A 22,035-nucleotide genomic window follows, 5' to 3' on the forward strand; every position below is an offset into this window, starting at 1 on the left:
TACCGTTCGGCCCCGCCCATCGCCGCGTGTAACCAATCAGAACGCGGTTCGCTGGCCATCGCCAAGTATGGAGCGCAGCACGGGCCCTGCAGGGGGAAGGGAGGAGCTAGGAGCGGGAGAGACCATTCTCTCCCCTGGGGGGAAAGAAGAGCTCAACCAAGACAGAATGAGGGGGAAGGGAGAGGCAAACCCGAGGGAGGGGGGGTTGAGGTGGGGAGGGGAACAAACGTAGAGGAGAGAGCTCAGGGGTGGGGGGGACACAGAGGGGGCGGCAGGGAGCAACCAACTGCATGGAGAGTGGGGGAGCCAGAAGGGAGGAGAGCGCAAAGGGAGTGACCAATCAGGGCAGGGAGGAGGAGAGGCCAATGGGGAAGCAAGGCTGAGACCCAACCCACAGGCAAAGGGGTGTGCTGGCAGAAAGGTGTGGGGCGTGTCCCTGTGTAAAATGTTACCCCTTGGGCTTCAGAGTAATCTTGTTCCTTTGACGTAAACAGGCGGCCAGTCCCCTCTCTCGCAGCTGCTGTTTCAGGCTGGCTGCAGGCTCAGACCGACGTCACTGCATGTGTTTAAACTTGGGGTCAGGTTTGGAAGGCTTTTCCCAGCAGTAAGGGCGAGGTGTAGATATAAGCTGAAAAAATGTTAAAACAATGTGCCTTCAAAACTGAGGAAGTGGGAGAATAAAGGTTGCTCATGCAGCTGGGATTTGGTCCCTTTGTGCATATGCATTATGATACTGTCTTTAATTACATTATTACACACTATTTTTCCACAGGACCTCTGGCTCAGTCAATGCATGGGATGGATGGTGGTCATTGAGTAAGCAGATATTCAGTATTTTGTTTTAGCCTTATGATTTAATGTGTGGCCCCAGGCTTTATTTAGTTAACACTATTCAAAACCTCCTCTGAAAACAGAAATATTAATTTCCACATGGGCTTTTCTGTGGGGCATATCCCCATATAGCTGAGCACTTCAAAAACATTAATGAATTTAATTCCACAACACTTCTGTGAAGCGAAGGAGTGGTGTTATTTCCATTTTACAGATGGAAAACTGAGACAGAGATATAAAAGTCAGAAGTGTTTACTATTTTTGGGTGCCCACTTTGAGGTGCTTTAAGTCGTGATTTTTTAGAATACTGAGTATTACAAAGAAGTTCTTGTGTTCAAAGCACAGCTTCTATTGACTTCAGTTGTAGCTGTGAGCGCTCAGTACTTCTGCAACTCAAACCCCAGTTCAACTGTACAGCAAATATAACTCCACTGATGTCAGGAGAGTAACACCAAGGGAGAAACTGGCCCATTGCATGGCAGCACTTTTCTGTATAGCTTTTTTGGAACAAGTGTTTGGCCCGTGTTTCACAAGAGTTGGAGTGCCAGGTTCCGGAGAACCCTCTGTTAGTGCTTTTTGGCATCCGAATTGCAGACTTGACTCTAGCATAAACCAAAAACCCTTTTGTCGCTCCATTTACTTTTCTCAGCCTGGAGGTGCTTGCTGTGGAAACTGGAAATGCTGACGAGGAGTCACAGAATGCTTCCTCTTCTGATGTAATGTCACTGGAGCTGGTATGAAATTCTCTGATATGTTGTGGGAGTGCAACACTTGCATTAAGATTGTAACAGAAGCTCTGCATTCTTTGGGGAATTACTTCAAATTTTCCATGGACATAATATCATGCCTGTATACCCTTCTGGCTGGAGATGATGAGGGAACAGCTCTGATTTGACTCTACTAGGTTAACACCATTGTCCATTGCTTGAACCTAAATGTCATTAAATATATCAGATATGTTACAGTATTTTTCCAAAGGGAAAGAGCTCTGCCGTTGTTCATTTGTATTTAATGTAACATAGCACAAACTAAGCAGCTGCAAATTTCAGTTTTGAAAATGGATAGGTTTTCAGACAAATTTTAGTGCACACTTACCACAGCTACTAGGTGAACTGGGTAATAGTACCTACAATGTGATCAATAGGTGACTTTTCATGAAAAGTTACCCAAATTGCACATATATCATCTGTCACTGCACATGCAAGTTAGATATGCAGTTGCGCACATTTTGAATTTGCCTGACAATCTGATACTACCTTTTTTCTAAGTCAACTTGTGCCCTTTTGGTCTCCCCCTCACCCCATGTGTTTCTGTGCTGCTAATTTGAAAATAATGTTCCTTTTAGCTCAGTGACAGGGGGCCCCTGGAAAGTGGAGAGTTATTAGGCTGTATCATTGGGGAAATGCTAGAAGGGGTATCACTTGGGGCATTTAAAACAAGACAGGGCAAAACATTTTCACATGTACAGTAGGGAACAATCTTGCACTATCTTGTAGGTGGGTTATGGACCTAATATCATTTTTCTAGCGCTATGTTCCATGGACCAGATCCTCAGCTAGTGTAAATAAATATAGCTTCATTGAGGAGAGTAGTAGTATGTCCATTTACACCAGATGATGACTGAACCTATGACTTTTGCCTCAAAACACCATAGGTAGGCCAGCACTATCAAGCTGTATATTTAGTTGGGCCCAGGCCCAGCCTCCTTGCTTATAGGCTGTAATTGCACCTTGCTGTTTAGTGAAGGAACATACAGCAGGAGAGGGAAATTGCAGCCTGGTTTATTTTAAACAATTTCCAAAGTCCAAGTGAACTTTGAGGCCAAGAGGATGTTTTTCTTTGTGGCAGAAATACAAGCATCCTGGACTTTATTTTCCTGCTAGAAGGTATAAAGAAGAATAAACAGCTGCTTTCTGTTTTCCCAGAAATATTTGCATTAAGATAATCTGCAAATTCTTGCTCAAATTGATGGAACATCTCTTTAAATGAGGACCAGCTGCTTGCTCTGCTTGTTTATGGCACGACATGCTTGAAGGACTTTTTGTGTTTGTTTATTAAGATGTGGGACCAGAGTCTTTCTGGTAAACTGTAATTTGCAATCTGGGTGATATCATAGACTCATAGAATACCAGGGTTGGAAGGGACCTCAGGAGGTCATCTAGTCCCACCCTCTGCTCAGAGCAGGACCAATCCCCAATTTTTGCCCCACATCCCAAATGGCCCCCTCAAGGATTGAACTCACAACCCTGGGTTTAGCAGGCCAATGCTCAAACTACTGAGCTACCCCTTCCCCCAATAGCTTAATAAGGAGAGAGTTTTGTGCATGTAACTATAGTTGCCACCATCCCACCCTCTGCTGTGATTTGCTGAGATCCTATCAAAGTAAGTAAGGCTTGGCTGGATCAGTTTGTGAATGGGAGACCTCCAAAAATGTGTAAGCATTGGTGGAGGTGGTGATAGTGATTTCAGGAGTTCATATTGCATCCAAGTAAGGCAGGGGTAGGCCAACTTTTTGGCCTGAGGGCCGCATCTCGGTATGGAAACTGCATGGCGGGTCATGAATGCTCATGACATTGGGGGTTGGGGTGCAGAAGGCAGTGAGGGTTCTGGCTGAGGGGGCAGGCTCTGGAGTGGGGCCAGAAATGAGTTCAGGGTGCAGGAAGGTGCTCCAGGCTGGGACCGAGGAGTTCGGAGGGCAGGAGGGGGATCAGGGCCGAGGTAAGGGGATTGGGGCACGGGAGGAGGTCAGGGGTGCAGGCTCCAGGCAGCGCTTACCTCAAGCAGCTCCTGGAAGCAGTGGCATGGCCCCCCTCCGGCTCCTACTGGAGGCACAGCCAGGCAGCTCTGTACAGAGCCCCGTCTGCAGGCACCGCCCCTGCAGCTCCCATTGCTGTGGTTCCTGGCCAATGGGAGCTGCAGAGCTGGTGCATGGGGTAGGGGCAGCATGCGGAGCCCCCTAGTTGCCCCTATGCATAGGAGCCTGAAGGGGGGACATGCCACTGCTTCTGGGAGCCCTGCAGAGCCATAGCAAGAGTGGAGCAGGGCAAGCCCCCGACTCCGCTCCCTCGCGGGAGCTCAAGGGCCACATTAAAAGGTCTGATGGGCCAGACACGGCCCGCAGGCCATAGTTTACCAACCCCTGATGTAAGGGGTACTGTGTTACTGAAAGTGCCATCTTTATTATGAGACCTGAAAAAAGTCGGGGAGCACTTCTCACTTGGAGCCATTAAACATCTCATAGTACTTATTTGCGGAGAGTATGTGATGCTAGTTAACCCTAACGTCTTGGGGCAATTCACACTTGGGTAGTTACACAGTCCTTCCCTAAATTCCTTTTGCAGTTTTCAGTTGGTTACAGGATTTTTTCCTCTATCCTACATTGTTGCAAAGTAATTCCTTTGCTCTGTTAAAACAGCTCTTGTGTTCTTCCTCAGAGGTGTATACATTTCAGGGCTGGGTGAAGTGATCTTGTTACATTTGTCTCTGTATTATTTTTGATTTGTCTGAAAAGAGCCATGCATATTTATGTTTCCCTGGTAATAATAATAATCAATATATAATTTGTGTATTGATTTTGAAAGTATAGAGATGAAAGGCAATATATGTGTGTGAGGCAGTAATTAGTATCACCTTTACCAGTGACTGGTTTTCTCTTAACTAACAGAAACAAATTCAGTTGGGAATGCTGTGGTGTTGTTGACAACAAAGACTGTGATGAGTTTTCCCAGTTCTGTTGTGTAGCACACTAATGTAAAGGCAACAGATAGACAGCTGGAATAAAGAGGAAAGGAAATGGGAGTCTCTGTTCAGGGAAATTCCTGACACTGACATGGTGCTGTACTAAAAAAGAGTGAAAACTGAAGAAAGCAAAGGGAAGCACAGGATGGAATCAAGGTTTAAACATTACCCAAGAGAAGAGACTTCAGGCTATGGTCACATGTAAAGGATGCACCTCAACAGGCAGCTAAGGAAGCCATCTTTCTGGGACCCATAAGGCAGGATGAGGAAATGAGGAGGACAGAGGGCAAGATGGATAAATGTTATTAGCAGCAGGGATTTGTGAGATTGGAAAGTGAGTTATAGGTAGGAACCAGATTCCTATTGCTGTGCACTTTTACACTGTGTGCTGTGGGTGCTCAACCTCCCCCGCCCCAACTCCACCTCTGCCCCGCCCCCATTCCAACCCCTTCCCCAAAGTCTCCGCCCCCTCCCTGCCCCTCTTGGACTCCTTCCCCAAATCCCTGCCCTGGCCCCGCCTCTTCCCCACTACACCACGTTCCTGCTCCTCCCACAACCCTCCCAGAGCTTGCCACCGTGAAACAGCTGTTTTGCAGGGGCAAGCGCTGGCAGCTAGGGGGAGAAGCGGGGACGCGGCGCACTCAGGGGAGGAGGCAGAGCGGAGGCAGAGGTGAGCTGCGGCAGGGAGCTACTGCACCCACCAATTTTTCCTCATGGGTGCTTCAGCCCCAGAGCACCCATGAAGTCGGCTTCTATGCTACTACATTGGAATGGTAACATCTGATATCCCCTTTGCACTGGTGTAAATGCCTGCACCGTGTGCACAGCAACAGAGAATCAGATCTTTAGAGTTGCAGGAGTCTACCGGGGAGACAAGTTGACCAGCAAGACTTCAGTTAGCGGGAAGAAGCTCAGAGCCCAGAGAGATGAATTCTGTTTCCAGCCGTGCTACTTACTTGCTGTGTGAGCTTGGGCAACCAACTCAACCTCTCTGTAACTCAGTTCCTGCATCTGCTAAGCAGAGATGCTACTTACATCTAAAAGATATTTTGAGATCTTTGAATGGAAAAGGTGCTACATGAATGTAAGATATTATTTTTTATTATTATTATTTTATTTCAACATCAACAGGTAAGAAGTTGATGCTAAAGATTAATTAAGATCCAGTGGCATATGGATGTCTCAACACAGCTGTACATTGATTACAACCACAAGAAAACAAGACATTCAAGCTCTGGCTTTTGTCACCAGGTTCAGTTGCAGCAGAAATCTTTGGGCTGGGGGAAGAGGGAGATATCGGTAGCACCGGACTGAAGAGAGAGGAAAACAATGGTGGATTAGCTGTTTCACCACCTCCAGAGGCAGCACCTTGCTCAGTTCCATTGGATCAAGGTTTAGTATACTGCATACATCTCCTTCACATGATGATATAGGATCATCCACCACAAGAAAAACTGAATGCGCTCCGAGGGGCTTAGGGTCAGGCACAGAGTGTCTTAAAAATTAGAGGAATATAAACAAAGGAGACAAACAATGATGTCAGTTGACAGCTTAATAGTTCTGCAAGGTCAGATTCATGTGCAATTAATAACGGGGCTTTTGATCTTGCAACCAGCGACTATAAAATCCACGTGCTTTCCCTGTAAACTTGACTGTATTTAAGGAAGCAAAAGGATAAATACTTTTTTATTAGCATTATGAAGTGCTTTTCACATTAAGCCAGAACTTTGTAAAGCATTTGTGGTCTGACATGACATGCTTTTAATTTCATCCTCCTGCATGTATGGAATGCATGGTGAAATGCTTTCTGTGGTCTCTATTCCAGTGCTTAGCATGGGTCAGGGAAGCTGCATGGAAGAGTTTATTGGCTTTGTGACAGAGGTCCTACAGAAAACTTTTTTGAGTTAATGGAATTTTCATTTTTCTTCCTATGTAAAGAAATAAAACTAGGTTTTTGAGGTTCAGCTTCCCACATCAGCTATTTATTTGTTTTAAGCTTGTAGCAATTTAAAAGCATATGAGCTTTCATGAGGACTTCTCATAAACCCACTGTATTCTGAAATTCAATTTACCGCTGAAAGAGCCTCCATTTCTAGCTATGGTAAAGGGACAGTTCTGTGGTTTTGATTGCTCAGAATTTGTAAACCAGTGACACTGGCTGGCTTGAGGCTGAGAACATCAGTGCTTCTTGGAAATATAAAGAGTGAAAATGGTGTTTCAAAGATACTCACAAAGCTACCCAATGGTTTTGAATTCCACACTCAACCCCACAGATAGAGTATTCTAGCAGCAGTCGCACCAATGCCAAATATAGAGGTAAAGTAACCTCTCTGTTCCTATTTGCAATTCCCCCATTTATGCATTCCAGGATTGCATTAGCTCTTTTGGCCACAGCATCACACTGGGAGCTCAAGTTCAGCTGATTATCTACCATGACCCCAAAATTTTTTTCGGAGTCACTGGTTCTCAGGATAGAATCCCCCATCCTGTAAGTATGGCCTACATTCTTTGTTCCTAGGTGTATATATTTATGATTAGCCATAGTAAAATACATTAAAATACATATTGTTTGCTTGCACCCAGTTTACCAATCGATCCAGATCACTCTGAATCAGTAACCTGTCCTCTTCATTATTTTCCACTCCTTAAAATTATGTGACACCTGCAAACTTGATCTGTGATTTTATGTTTTCCTCCAGGTCATTAATAAAAATGTTAAATGTGGTTAAAGTAAGAGAAGATAATAAACATTATGATTTTTATTTATTACAGTAGTACCTAGAGGCCCAATTGAGATCAGAGCTCCACTGTACAAACACATAAGACAGGGGTGGCCAATCTGAGCCTGAGAAGGAGCCAGAATTTACCAATGTACATCGCCAAAGAGCCACAGTAATATGTCAGCGGCGCCCCATCAGCTCCCCTCCTCCCCTGCCCTGCTCCAGCACCTCCCGCCCCCCGGCAGCCCCGCCAATCTGCACCTCCCCCTCCCGCCCCACACCTCCTGATCAGCTGTTTTGTGGCATGCAGGAAGCTCTGGGGGAGGGGGGGGAAGAGGGAGGAGCGAGGGCACAACAGGCTCAGGGGAGGGGACAGGAAGGGGTGGAATGGCGGGAGGGCCTGTGGCTGAGCCAGGGGTTGAGCAGTGAGCATCCCCTGGCACATTGGAAAGTTGGCGCCTGTAGCTCCAGCCCGGGAGTCAGTGCCTAGACAAGGAGCCGCATATTAACTCCTGAAGAGCCACATTTGGCTCCGGAGCCACAGGTTGGCCACCCCTGACAAGAGATAGTCTCTACCCTGAAGAACTTGCAATCTAAATAGATAAGACAAGGAATGAGTGGAAATAAAATAAATATCATAATCCCCATTTTACAGATAGAGAAACAGGCTCAGTGACTTTCCTAATGTTACACAGAGAGAATCTGAGATGGAGGAATAGAACCGTGAGATCCAATCCATTGCCTTAACCACACAACTTATCTTCCTTTTGGCATTATGTAGTGTTCCTGTGCACTGTCAAAGAGTTGCTTTATTTCACCCCAGCAGTGGTCAGTCACATATTAGGAGCCCCTGTTGTTCCCAGACATGCCTTGGAATCCTTTGCAAATGTGCCCTGGGGCATGGCTACACTTGCAGATGTAGAGCGCTGAGAGTTAAACCCGCCTTCGTACAGCACTGTAGGGAAAGTGCTGCAGTCTGTCCACCCTGACAGCTGCAAGCATACTGGCATGGCCGCATTTGCGGCACTTGCAGCGGCATTGGGAGCAGTGCATTGTGGGCAGCTATCCCACAGAGCACCTTCCCCAGTCTGGCGCTGTGGCTTGTGGGAAGGGGGCGGGGAGTGCGGGGCATTCTGGGTCCTGTCCCAACGCCCCATAATGCATCGGTTCGCATCCCAGCATTCCCTTTGCTGCCATCCAAATTTGGCACCACCTTTCAACGGTTTTTGTACTGCGCACTCTATCTTCCCTTTCCATCTGCAGGAATGGAGCCCAAACTGCTGAGGAATATGCTGATGAGTCTTCCCAGCATGTCACATTTGGCAGTCAAGTTATTCCTCAAGATCCAAAGTGACAGCGAGGATTCCGACGATATCGACTTGAGTAACGCAAACCACACGAGTTTGCTTGGGGCATTCACAGACATGCTTGCCACCGTGGAATGCTGCTTTTGGGCTCGGGAAACAAGCACTGAGTGGTGGGATCACATTGTCATGCAAGTCTGGGATGACGAGCAGTGGCTGCAGAACTTTCGGATGAGAAAAGCCACTTTCATGGGACTGTGTGGGGAGCTCGCCCCCACCCTGTGGCGCAAGGACACGAGATTGAGAGCTGCCCTGATGGTGGAGAAGCGGATGGCTGTTGCAGTCTGGAAGCTGGCAACTCCAGACAGCTACCGATCGGTCGCTAACCAGTTTGGAGTGGGGAAGTCGAGTGTTGGAATCATGTTGATGCAAGTTTGCAGGGCCATTAATCACATCCTGCTCAGAAGAACCGTGACTCCAGGTAACAAGCATGACATTGTGGCTGGCTTTGCACAAATGGGTTTCCCTAACTGCGGAGGGGCGATAGATGGGACGCATATTCCAATTCTGGCACCAGCCCACCTAGCCTCTGAGTACGTTAATCGGAAGGGCTATTTCTCTATGGTTCTCCAGGTGCTTGTGGATCACCATGGGTGTTTCATTGACATTAATGCAGGCTGGCCCGGAAAGGTGTATGACGCACATGTCTTTCGTAACACCGGCCTGTTTGGGAAGCTGCAAGCCGGGACTTTTTTCCCAGACCAGAAGGTCACCGTAGGGGAAGTCGAAGTGCCCATTGTGATCCTTGGAGATCCCGCTTACCCTTTGATGCCATGGCTCATGAAATCCTACACAGGGAGCCTTGACAGCAGCAAGGAGTGGTTCAACAACAGGCTGAACTGGTGCAGAATGACTATGGAGTGTGCTTTTGGCCGTTTAAAGGGTCGCTGGCGCTCTCTGTATGGGAAGCTGGACCTGGCCGATAACAGCATCCCCACGGTTATATCCGCGTGCTGTACCCTCAATAACATTTGAGAAGGGAATGGTGAAAGATTCACTCAGGCATGGAACTCGGAGGTTCAACACCTGGAGGCTGAATTTGAATAGCCAGAGAGCAGGGCTATTACAGGGGCCCAGCACAGGACTGCAAGGATTAGGGATGCCTTGAGGGAGCAATTTGAGGCTGAAAGCCAACAGTAATATCTGGTGTGGTGCCCTGCATGGGAGTGAAGTCCGGTAGGAATCTCTGTTTGCTACATATGATACACTGACTTGCAGTGCCTGTTGCTTTCCTGGGCTAAGGTTTCTTTTACATTCTGCAATAATAAAGAATGTTTTCAAAGCCAAAAAATCAATTTATTGAAAAGAAACACAACACAATTGCTTGGGAAACACAAAGGGCAAGGGGGTGGGGTGGGGTGGGGAACGGTATAATCACAGATTTGTGTATGTCCTGTCTGGAGTGTTGTGCAATGCATGCTGCACTTCAGGATGGCTATACTGCATGGTGATGGGGGTTGAGGGCAGTGGGTAAGGGTCGTAGTTTTCAGGGCTGGGTGGTGAAGCTACAGGTGTTGGAGGCAGCGGGTGGCGGTAAGAACCTGGGTGTTGGGGAAAGTGGTTTGGAGGTGACATGGTGGCACAAGGGAAAGAGTTTTGGTTCAAGGGCTGCAGGGGAGTGCGGGCGCGGTAGTGCTCCGCCTGCATGGCTACGAGCGCCTGGATCAAGTCCACGTGGCTCTCCATGATGCTTATCAGCCGCTCTGTGCTTTGGTGCTGGCGAGCCGCATTCTGCTGGCGGACCCTCCTTTCACTATCCCGCCGCTCCTGCTCTTTTTTATTTTCATTAGTTGAATGCTGCATGACTTCATGGCTTCTACGTGGCCTCTTCCTGATTCTTTGCAGCCTCTCGGCCGTTGACAACATGGATGGCTGAGATCTCAAGGTTGCATCTGTAAAGGCAAAATGCAACACTTAACAGAGGCAGCATTGTTCACACCAGACAGAGCAATGATTCCCCCGTACTCAAGGGCAAGCACAGTCTGCACAATAGCATAATTTGCCTGTCCCAAAGCGAGCGCACATAACCCATGGGAGCCCCAAAATGGTGAGTAAGCACAGGGTCAAGCGTGACTGATTGTTTCACAGCTGTACTGTCCTCTGGGTTTCTGAGCCTTTGGGAGAGCCAACAGCAGCAGGGGGCCCCTATACTGAACACTGTCCCCACATTTTCAGCAGGAGTTTGTCCTGGAAGATATCTCGCTGCTGAGGGTGACCAGGGAAGCAAAGGAGGGTCTTCTACTGCAATGCGGCTTCCGCCCTGGTCCACATGCTTGTCTGTGTACAGCAATGGTCCCCCCGCCCCTCACGGCACAGAGGCGTGGACAAGTTAGCCTTACTGGGATGAGGACAACAGTGGCTCTCCTGAAAAACCTGCACAAGTGTTCTGGCTGAGACCTTTGAAGAGATCACTGAGGCCAATTACTGCTATGTGAGAGAGCACATCAACGCCCTATTCCGCATCTAGGCATGCATGCAGCCCTAACCCTCCTCGCCCCAAGAGCCCGCACTGAATAACTTCCTTCCCAAAATAAAAGCCACTTACTGGGAACCTCCTCTGGTGTTTGTCCTTCCCCAGGCACCGGCCACCACAACTGGCTACCTTCCTCCTGGCTTGAGAACAGCTCCTGGCTGCATGCATCTAGGGATTCCGGGGTGTCTTCCTCTGCCGGAGCACCCTCGCTCCTGCTTTGCTGCTCCTCCTCCTCTTGCCTTGTTGAACTGGCCTCTGAAGTGTCCATGGTGGTATTCAGCATGGAGGTGGGGTCGCCCCCAAGTATCGCATCCAGCTCTTTGTAGAAATGGCAGGTCGCAAGGGCAGCACCGGAGCGGCTGTTTTCCTCGTGGGCTTTGTAGTAGGCATTCTGCAGCTCCTTCACTTTAACCCTGCACTGCACTGCATCCTGGTCATGGCCCCTTTCCATCATGGCCCTTGATATCTGCCCGAAGATATCGTAATTCCTGTGGCTGGAGCGCAGCTGGGACTGGACAGCTTCCTCCCCCAAACACTGATGAGGTCCAGCACCTCGCTATTGCTCCATACTGGGGCTCGCCTGGTGCGTGGAGGCGTGGTCACCTGGAAAGATTTGCTGAGAGCACTCCACGCCTGGCTGAGCAAACAGGAAGGGGATTTTCAAGATTCACAGAGAATTTAAAGGGTGAGGGGTCTGATGGTTGGTCACCTGAGGGCAGGGCAGTAGAGTTCAAAGTGATGACCAGAGTGGCTAGCACAGGCATTGTGGGATACTTCTGGAGGCCAACCACAGCGCAATAACAGACCAGGGCATCCACCCTGGTGCCGTGGCGCTCCAGTAGTGGTGCAGCAAACGTTATTCCACGTGCCGAGGTGGAGACCAGCAGAGCTATAGCTGCGGAGACAGAGCGCTCTACGTGCCTTGCCAGTGTGGACGGGGAGTGAGCTAGTGTGGCTGGGGCTCCCTTATTGCCCTGTAACTCGCAAGAGTAGCCAAGCCCCTGGACGGTATCCTGCAGTGGTGCTTCACATGAAGTGCTGGAGCAGATAGGTGAACGATTCTGAGGCACATTTGTGATCTCCCCATCATGACTAAGGAGAAACAGGGATACCCCGTCAGTGGTGGACTGCCACACAATTAGAAACTACAGCCAGAGAAGTGCATTTTGGGACTAATGGCTCTTTTTAGAAGTATTGTCCTAGATGGCTACCTAATATATTAGTCTGTACTTACAAATCACTTGCTTGCTTAAGAGGCCAGGCATTTCAGAAACAGCCAAAGTGAGGTTAGTTCTCAGAAGAACTTCTCTCAGACTTGCTCACTGAGTATACCTTGTCATTAAAAAAGAATCAAGGAGAGGCTGATTAAATGCACCAGATAGAAACAAAACTTTCCATTCCCTCACATTTTCCTTGACACATTGTACTTCCTTTGGAACTTACCAGTATAGTAGTCAACAGAATCACAGGAGCCTAGATTCTTTTTTAACAGCGGAGTCATGGTTCACTGGTCAGAATGTGTATGGAATTAGCCACTGATGTGGAACAATGGAAAAGATTAATTTATAGAACTGAAAAATTTGTGTCCATTTGCAGTCTTGTTAGGAAAGCTCTATCAATATGGTCTTCTTTTTACTACAAAACAAACCACAAAAGCTATCACAGCACAGTACAGCTCAAATAAAGTCAGAAGCATCATACTGGTGCTTAGATACCAGAGAGAGAGAAAAAGCGGTATCTTTGAACATCTTAGAGACTAACCAATTTATTTGAGCAAGTGAGCTGTAGCTCATGAAAGTTTATGCTCAAATAAATTGGTTAGTCTCTAAGGTGCCACAAGTACTCCTTTTCTTTTTGCAAATACAGACTAACACGGCTGTTACTCTGAAACCTATCTTTGAACATATGAGTTTGCAAACACTCAGATCAGTCTTTCCACATGCATGCAATTTCCAACTGAGTGTTTGGGGGCAAACTTCACAATCATAGCACAAACAACTTGAAACAGAATGAGCAACCAGCTGTGGTAGAAGTTATTCCATTTTCCAAAGTTCCACTTCATTCAGCCTTACCTGAGAACTGTAACTATTAATACAGCTTACTGATGAAGATTACATCAGCCTTGCAAAATTGTTGTGAAAAATGTATTTGCCCAGGCATAAAATCTACTTGCCCATTGCCATGAAGATAATGACAAAAATTGAATAATATTTTACTGGCTTCTGGCTGCACATGAAGCATGTGTGAAAAATTTCAACGAGGGTGGGGAGCGTGGAATAGAATTGTTTTGCCCCAATCTGATTCTCCTTAAACTCATGCAGAGATTGTTCTTTTTTGTGAATGGAGACCCAGTGGGATGGGGTCTAGTGCTGAGGCTGTGTGAACCATGTGAAGCAGATGCCTCCTACACTCCTGTCCTACGCAGATTACTGCTGCTCTTGGAAAAAATAATCTGTGCATAGGAGGGGATTCATGAAATATCAGAGAAATTAAATCTGTAGCAGAGTAGGTAATGGTCAATACAATGCTAAAGGGAATAGATAGGAGAGATGCTACAGGACTCTGAAACAGTGCCAAATACAAAAATAAGGGGCCATGTACTCATCCTATGGAAGAGTCAGATATTAAGGAAATTTGCTTGGAATTTCTTAACCAGAAAGTATTGGAATAAACCACCAATGCAGCAAAAGTAGGAGACCGTGTAAATAGTTTAAAAACATAGACCTGTATTTTAAGAGGAGGGAGAATGTATCCTAAATTCTGGCTAGTGTGAGGGAAATGCTGGTGTAACAATCCCCCAAGTAAGAGCTGATAAAACAGTACCTATATTTTGGCTGTGAATAGTCCTTTGAATAACTCCTCATCCCATCCCTTACAGGAATAATGGGGTGGGGGTGGGGAGAGGCTGTGCATAAGGGACCATTACTGAGATAAAGGACATATGCAGGTAAATGTATGGGGGGCCAAGTCCCCAAAACTGGACCTGCCCCATATCAACTGTGAATGACTCTTGTCATAGAGGGTCAGCAGAATGGCCTTATAGATAGAGCCCTGCAAATCCGCAGATATGGATATCCATGGATCATTTTTGTTGATCGTGGGTCGAATGCAGATACAAATTTTGTCTCCGCACAGGGCTCTATTTATTGAAGAATCACTGTAGATACATTGTACCCACTGGCTTTGAGTTGTCGGGTGGGCACTTATGCACTGAGGCAGTGGTTCTCCACCTTTTTCTTTCTGAGGCCCCCCCAACGAGCTATAAAAACTCCACGGCCCACCTGTGCCACAATAACTGGTTTTCTGCATATAAAAGCTGGGGCCGGCGTTAGGGGGTAGCAAGCAGGGCAATTGCCTGGGCCCCAGGCCACAGGGGCCCCCTATGAAGTTACATTGCTCAGGCTTCAGCCCTGGGAGACGGGGCTCGGGGACCTGGGTTTCAGCCCCACGTGGTGAGGCTTCGGCTTTCTGCCCTGGGCCTCAGCGAGTCTAATGCTGCTGGCCCTGCTTGGAGGCCACCCTGAAATATACTTGAGGCCCCCCAGGGGGCCCTGGACCCCTAGTTGAGAACCACTGCACTGAGGGACCTAATCAGAAGGTACTTAAACACATGCCTAACTTTAAGCATATGAGATGTCCCATTGATTTAACACATGTTTAAAGTTAAGCACATGCTTAAGTACATTTCTGAATTGATGCCTGACTCTGTCAGAATTTGGCCCTTTGGGGGTAAGTGCTAACTTAAAGGCAAACATGGATTTTGAAAGGATTTCTGACTTGCCTGCTCTCAAACCTCCTCTGTTCTTTTACAGATATATACTGTATTCTGCTCACAAAACAGGCTAAAAGGTGGGGAAAAGGACACAGTGCATATTAGACTGTGAAATGCAAAAAGATGTTTTTCAAACAGCATATTCTAAACATCACCCTAAATTCATATGATAATAAACAGTCAATATTGCATTGAAAGGATCTAATTGCCAAGTAACTGTGGCAATGGAGAGAAAACTCTGCCTTTGGACATATTCCAGTCTACATTAATTTCTCCCAGGAGGTGGAATGGATTCTAGATTGTTAATGGATAATGTTTTCCAGTGCCCTCTCTGATCACTCAGCAACTCCAGTATTCAAAAGAAGCAGACGGAATTCTCAAAGGGAAGCTGGATGTTGGAAAGTATTACACTGAACAATTTAGAACCATGTCCTAAAAAAAAGTTTTGTACATCAGGTTCCTGATACAAGGCTGTCATATACATTGAGATCCATTATACAGCAATCTGAGCCTTAATAAAGTGCACCTCACTCAGAATCCAAATGCTCAACCCCTGTTCCTCCACCCTCAAAGAAACAGAGCTTTACAGTGAGCCTACAACATCTGAAAATGAGTAAGTGTGAAGTGAGACTGCACATTGGCCTGTGTCAAGCATTTATTTTTGCCAAGAAGAAGACTGCATTTTGTGGTTATTTTAAAATATTGATTTCTGGAATTTGATTTTTGGGGAAAAAAGGCATTTGGAGGCGCCAGGCATCTTCTCGTGATGCTTCCCAGAGCTGATGGTGCTCAGCAATGGAGGGTGGAGTTGGCACATTGGGATGTACCATTGGATCTGTGGTTTTAGAAAACACTTATTTATTTGGGTGGGGAAAGAACTGCCAGATCCTACTGGTATTTTCACAAGTAACTTGGTACACACCGCTATTTTGTATAATAAGGATAAGGCAATGTTGTTTGATTTTGAATAAATTTGCAGCAAGGGAAGAAAATATTCCCTTATAGGGGGACTGGGATACCCTCCTCCAGGAAAAGTTTTTTTAAACTGACTGCTATTTGGTGCAATCTAATGCATTTCAATGGCAAAAAATGTGCTTATAATATTTATGAGATAAACATCACTGCTAACAGGGCTGGTTAAGCAATTTCTGGGAGAGAGGGTGTTGAATAAACTAAATATAGTGAAATCTTCCATTCTTGTTTTAGATCAAAAACTTTTATGGCACAAGGACAATTTCAAAAACAACAACAGAAACCTCTGGAAAATTTTGGCAAACCCAGCAGGGATATTTTTGAGTTCTAGTCATGGCCTTGTTCTTTTGTTTTATTTATCTGATTTAATTTCTAGAAGGTCCATGTTCCTGGATCCAGTTCAGAAATAAAAAATTTGATGACTAAAAACTAGATTTGGTGACCCAGAAAAAGAAGCCTGTAGCAGAGTGCTGTCCTAGAGGACATCCCCTTTAAGTACAGCATGGTCCTGCAGGTGCTCCACCCTCAGCAACCTTGTGGTTTTTGCAATAACTCACTCAGAGACCAGAATAATTCAAGTAAGATAAGGCCTGGATCCACTAAGTGACTTTAGTGTTGCAACGCTCAGTATCATGGCACCTAACTTTACAGTGCCTAGAAAGTCACAGGAAGAACACTGTGATCCACAAAGCCTGAGTTAGGCAGCTAGGCTCACTATACAATGAATGGGGAAAGACAGGAGTCTTACAATGCAGGCCACAAAAGTCGGCATGCTAGGCGGGGAGCCTCCTAAGATAGCCAATGGGATATGCTGATGGGGGGGGGAGGTGATAACGCCACCCAGATAAGCACCTAAGTCTGGGCTCCACAGAGGCACCTAGAGATCCATGAATGGGAACCTGTCTCATGGAGTCAGGTAGGTAGGTGTTGTGACGTTCCCCAGGATACAATCTGCACTGTTGAACAGCTGTGTCCCCTTAATTCTCTATTCTAGGGTGCCTTTTACACGTCTTACAAGTCTCTACCAAGGGTCTATCTCAGTTGGATTCACTGAACAGAGCTCATGGTATGAAGCAGGAGTGATGAAACCCCAGAGATGCAGTCTTAGGAGGCAGTGAGGTCATGTGGCCTACCTTGAAGGAATGGTGAGAACTCTTGAGGGCTCTGGCACATTGAAGGGGGTCCTCCAAGAGACTGTTCCGAAGCTGAGGACATAGCACCAATCCTGTGGATGCATGATAGTAGAGCATGCACCTGGTATGTGGGAGACCCAGGTTCAATTCCTTCCTCCCTCCCTGTCAGAGGTGGAGTCAGGATTTCAACAGTGGTTTTCCATCTTTCACGAGAGTACTTTAACCACTGAGGTATGGGATAATCTGATGTGGGCTTCCTCAGTCGCTCCTGTTGAAACTGTTCCACAGTGGATAAATAATTAAAAAGTGATTGGACCAGGGGGACTAGACCCTGGGACTCCCACTTCTTGCGGGGGGGCCCTAACCACTGGACTTCAGTCATTCTCCCTTTCTCTCTCTGGTCCAATGAATATTTAAGTATTTTTCCAGAGTGGACCAAATACCAGATCAGGCTCTGTGCATGACAGACAAATGCCTGTTTGCGAAATGATCTGGGTCTTAGGCAGGTGATAGGTGTTCAGACACCTGGCTAGAGGCAGCAGTGTGCATACTCAGGTGTAGATAAGTCTTTAATTTCAGCTTCTAAAATTTAGGTTGACCTACCTACACCACTCAGTGGCGTGAAAAATTCACACCTGAGACGTAGATAAGCCAACACCACTAGGTCAATGGAAGAATTCTTCCATCAACCAAGCTGTCACCTCTCAAAAGGGTGGATTTACTACAGCAATGGAAAAACCCTTTCTGTCACTGCAGCAATTGTCTGCAATGCACTAGCGGGGTGTAGCTGCCGCTGTGCTGCTGTAGCACTTGTAGTGTAGACATACCCTTACGTGCCAAGCGAACTTTTACCCTGAAAACTGAGGTGCCAAATGAGTTTAGGTGCCTACTGGTTTCAGTAGGAGTTTTGTGGATCACAGTGGAGCCTAAAACTATGATTTAGGTACCTGAACCCAAGATTTACACACCAAAGTATCTTTGTGGATCAGGACCTAACTCTTTTCAGATTATGTTGTTTGGCTTCTCAGTCCCAAACCCTTCTCCTTGGTTCAGGAATCCCACAGCCCTCTGCTCTGTGATTAACACCATCTTCCCCCAGCCCAACAGTAGCTATGTTCCAGACCTGCTTCACAGAGCCCCTCTTTCACTTAATTCAGGGGGCCCACAGTCATCATGGGGAGTGTGAAGAACACCACAGCATCAAGCAGGTATTCTCCCCTCCCCGTCTCCTTCTCTCCTCCCTTGGCTCTCTGGAAGCTTTTCTTTTATTACTGATTATTATTGATTTAACCAAGGGTGAAAGTAACTTAAAGGACTTACCAGTACGCCCGAGTCCTGAGTGGGGGCATGGTCTCAACCGGAAGAGGCGATTTAAAGGTCCTGGGGCTCTGGCTGGGAGCCCTGGGGTCTTTAAATCACCCTGGAGCTACCAGCTGCAGAGGTGGCTGGGAGCCCCGGGGCTCAGGGTTGAATTAAAGGGCCCGGGGCTCCAGCCGCCGCAGAGCTCTGGGCATTTTAAATCCCTGCTGGAGCCCGGCTGCCGGAGCCCCGGGGCTCCGGCAGCCGGGCTCAGGCGGGGATTTAAAGGGCCTGGTGCTCCGGCCACTGCGGGGAGCCCCCGCCCGAGCCCTGCTGCCAGAGCTCCGGTGGCGCTTTAAAGGGGCTGGGGCTCCCCGCAGTGGCAGGAGCACTGGGCCTTTTAAATCACCACCGGGGAAGCCAGTCCAGTCCGGCACGGCGTACTGGCTCTTGCCGGTACGCTGGACTGGACTGGACCGGCTTACTTTCACCTCTGGATTTAACCCTAGTAGCTTTTCCTACCTAGGGAGGAGAGCTGAAAGTGAGTCACAGATTGGCTGGGCCCATTATCTCTTAAAGGAGCCGGTCACCCTGTGACATCACCAGTCTTTAGTCAAAAGTCCTGTGTCTCTGCTACAGTAGACTGTGAAAGGATTTGAACTTGTCACAAACACAGTTGCTGCTAAGAGTTTCCTTAATGAGTGTGAACAAGGGATTTTATCCCCTGAAATTTGTACTATAAACTATAGTAAGGCTTGTCTAGGATAATTCTCTGGAAAAAAATCCCTGTTCACATTAAAAACTTGCTATAGGAACAACTATGCATGAAGAAAAGGAGTACTTGTGGCACCTTAGAGACTAACCAATTTATTTGAGCATAAGCTTTCGTGAGCTACAGCTCACTCACGAAAGCTTATGCTCAAATAAATTGGTTAGTCTCTAAGGTGTCACAAGTACTCCTTTTCTTTTTGCGACTACAGACTAACACGGCTACTACTCTGAAACCTGTAACTATGCATGAGTTTCTTTTGTGCTTATGCCCCAGATCCTGCGATTCATAGGGGCAGACTGCTGTGTTCAGCAGGGTTGCCAGGCATTCGGTTTTTGACTGGAACACCTCTTCAAAAAAGGACCCTGGTGGCTCTGATCAGCACCGCTGACTGGCCCATTAAAAGTCTGGTTGGCAGGGGCCCAGGGCTAAGACAGGCTCCTTGCCTGCCTTGGCTCTGCGCTGCTCTCGGACGTGGCCAGCATGTCCCTGTAGCCCCTAGGTAGAGGGACAGCCAGGGAGGCTCTGTGCACTGCCTCCGGCCCAAGTGCTGGCTCTACAGCTCCTATTGGCCAGGAACCACAGCCAATGGGAGCTATGGGGGTGGCGCCTGTGGACGTGGGCAGCATGCAGAGCTGCCTGGCTATGCCTCTGCCGAGGGGCAACAGGGACATGCTGGCCGCTTCCAGGAGCTGCTTGAGGTAAGAGCTGCCTGGAGCCTGTACCCCCACAACCTCCTGCTCCAGCCCAGAATCCCCTCATTTCTGGCCCCACCCTGGAGCCTGTGTAACAGCGACAGACCCTGGTTGTCAGCGAGCGGGATTGAACTGGGGAACTCTAGAGCTTAGTGCATGAGCCTCTACTGCATGAACTAAAATTGAACTGGCTGCTAGCTAAGGCTGTACAGCAGACTCATTTAACTCTCTCTCTAAGTGGTCTCAGTGCCAATAGATGGGACAGAACACCACACCCAGGAGGTGTATGGGTTACACCTGCACCCCCAGCCGGAACCCTCACTCCCTCCTGCACCCCAACCCCCTGCCTCAGCCCGGAGCCCCCTCCCACATTCCAAACTCCACATTTCTGGCCCCACCTTGGAGCCCACAGCCAGAGCCCTCATCCTTTCCTGCACCCCAACCTGCTGCTTCAGCCCAATGAAAATGAGTGAGTGAGCAAGGGTGGGCGAGAGCAAGCGACGGAGGGAACGGGGATGGAGTAAGTGGGGATTGGCCCTCGGAGAAGGGGTAGGCCGGGGTGTTCAGTTTTCTGCAATCAGAAAGTTGGCAACCCTGTGTCAGTGAAGAGCTCCAGTGACATTTTCCCCCTTACCCCCAACAATTCTGCACTGTCATATGATGTCCCCACGCTTGACCTCGTTTTAGGAATCACAGATTCTCTCCCCCAGGGTTTACCCCATCCTCAGACACTCCCACTCCCCACCTCTCGTTTTGGGTCCTGTGAGTGGGATGCAAGATCTCCTCCATGCTGATCAAACCAGGATGGCCCCCCCACAATGTAATCTGCGGGACCGGGGTAGGCAACAGCCTTTACCTGCACGTCTGTGTCATGGGATGGGAAGGCCACATGGGGGTGATTGTCCTGCAGGAGGTACCGGGTCCTGCCAGGAGAAGGCAGTCCCAAGGGACAGACTGGGCCCTATGAGGAGACAGGTGTCTTGTAGGAAAGACTGAGCCCTCTAACAGGGTGGGGGGTCCTTCAGGACGTATCTGACCCTACAGAGGAAAGGGGACAGGCTGGACCCTCCACGAGGGTGGAGGTAGCTGGAGAGAGCAGGCCCCATGGGCTGGGTGGGGGCGTGGAGACCAGTTTCCTCCTTATTATGGGATGGGGAGCTGGGGAAAGGCGCGGGGACTGCAAGGACAGCATCTCCACCCCAGGCCTGGTCCCAAGGTCAATCCCACATCGGAGCCAGGGCTTGCCTAGGAGCGGTAACCTTGGCAACCCCAGCGGGGGCCGGCGAGAGCGCCATGTGCTCGCGAGATTTGCGGAACGACCTGTAGCAGCTCTCGCGATGCTAGCCGGGCCCCAAAGCGGGGAGGGGAGTTGAGTGTGACCCGCGAGTGCCGCTGCTTCTGCGGGGGGGAGGGAACAAGATGGCGTCGGAGGGCGAGTTGGGCAGGAAGTGGGATCGGTGTCTGGCCGACTCGGTCGTCAAGCTGGGTAAGGGGGGGTTGGGGCGCCGGGGAGAAGCGGGGGCACGGCAGCTGGGTCAGTCACGGGGTAGGCGGCGGCGGCCCAGGTACCCCGGCCGTGGGGCCTGAGTTAGGCCGGGGGGCGGAACCTGGGAGGTGGGTGGGTTTGTGGAGGCCGAGCCGGACCCTGGGCGGTCAGTGGAGTGGGGAGGGGGACCCGGGACCCTGGGTGGGTCCGTGGAGGGAGTGTGACTTACACAGGCCGGGTAGATCTAGGATCTGTGTCACTTCAGGAGATTGAGCCCCAGTTTCCTGCTCGGATGGTGACACGCAGCCTAGGGCCTGGGTAAGAACTGCAGGGCATGAAACAGCAGCAGTGCAGGGCGCTGCCAGTGGCTGGTGCTCATTTTCTGAAGTACGGCTAGGTAGCCACAGTATTCTTCTGCACCGCCTTCCTCCCAGGTGTTCCTTTAGTTGATACTTTTATCACCGTATCACAAGCGCCAGTGCAAAATGTGAGTTTGAAAGGTGACCTTGGTGAGATTGTGATGACAAGCAAGAGAGCTGTGCCTGAAAGCTGCAAGGTTTTCCATGTGGATCCCCAGTGCAGAATGGTTCTTTCTGTGCCAGCTGTATGCCTGCTTGTGCCTCTCTCTTTATTTCATACTCTTTCCCTGTTGATTCACTCATACTGGCTTTTGACCTCCTGGTGACTTCCTTTTTAAGATTGGCTTGTCTGTGAAAGACATGAAGATCTCCATTCCTATTGAGTACAAGACCCCCAAATAGTAGGCTGATTCTACTGAGGCTC

The 22,035-nt window shown here is 48.5% G+C and overlaps 2 protein-coding genes across 2 annotated transcripts in view; one reads left to right on the top strand and one right to left on the bottom strand.

Moving 5' to 3' along the window:
• Positions 1-10,027: 10,027 nt before the first annotated feature.
• Positions 10,028-11,428, bottom strand: LOC140900212 (uncharacterized). Its single transcript, XM_073317069.2, has 2 exons — positions 11,199-11,428; positions 10,028-10,545 (listed from the first exon to the last, which is right to left on the bottom strand). Exons 1-2 carry the CDS (start codon positions 11,407-11,409, stop codon positions 10,028-10,030), a joined length of 729 nt encoding a protein of 242 aa, XP_073173170.2. The 5' UTR covers positions 11,410-11,428.
• Positions 11,429-21,130: 9,702 nt separating this feature from the next.
• MICOS10 (mitochondrial contact site and cristae organizing system subunit 10) overlaps positions 21,131-22,035 on the top strand; it is a 28,343-nt gene continuing 27,438 nt past the window's right edge. The window contains exon 1 of the mRNA XM_073316216.2: positions 21,131-21,252. Within this exon, the coding sequence (XP_073172317.1) occupies positions 21,186-21,252 (67 nt within the window). The 5' untranslated portion in view covers positions 21,131-21,185. The remainder of the gene's footprint in view (positions 21,253-22,035) is intronic.

Source organism: Lepidochelys kempii, chromosome 18 (genome assembly GCF_965140285.1).
Source record: "Lepidochelys kempii isolate rLepKem1 chromosome 18, rLepKem1.hap1, whole genome shotgun sequence".
In the NCBI taxonomy this organism is placed as follows: domain Eukaryota; kingdom Metazoa; phylum Chordata; order Testudines; family Cheloniidae; genus Lepidochelys; species Lepidochelys kempii.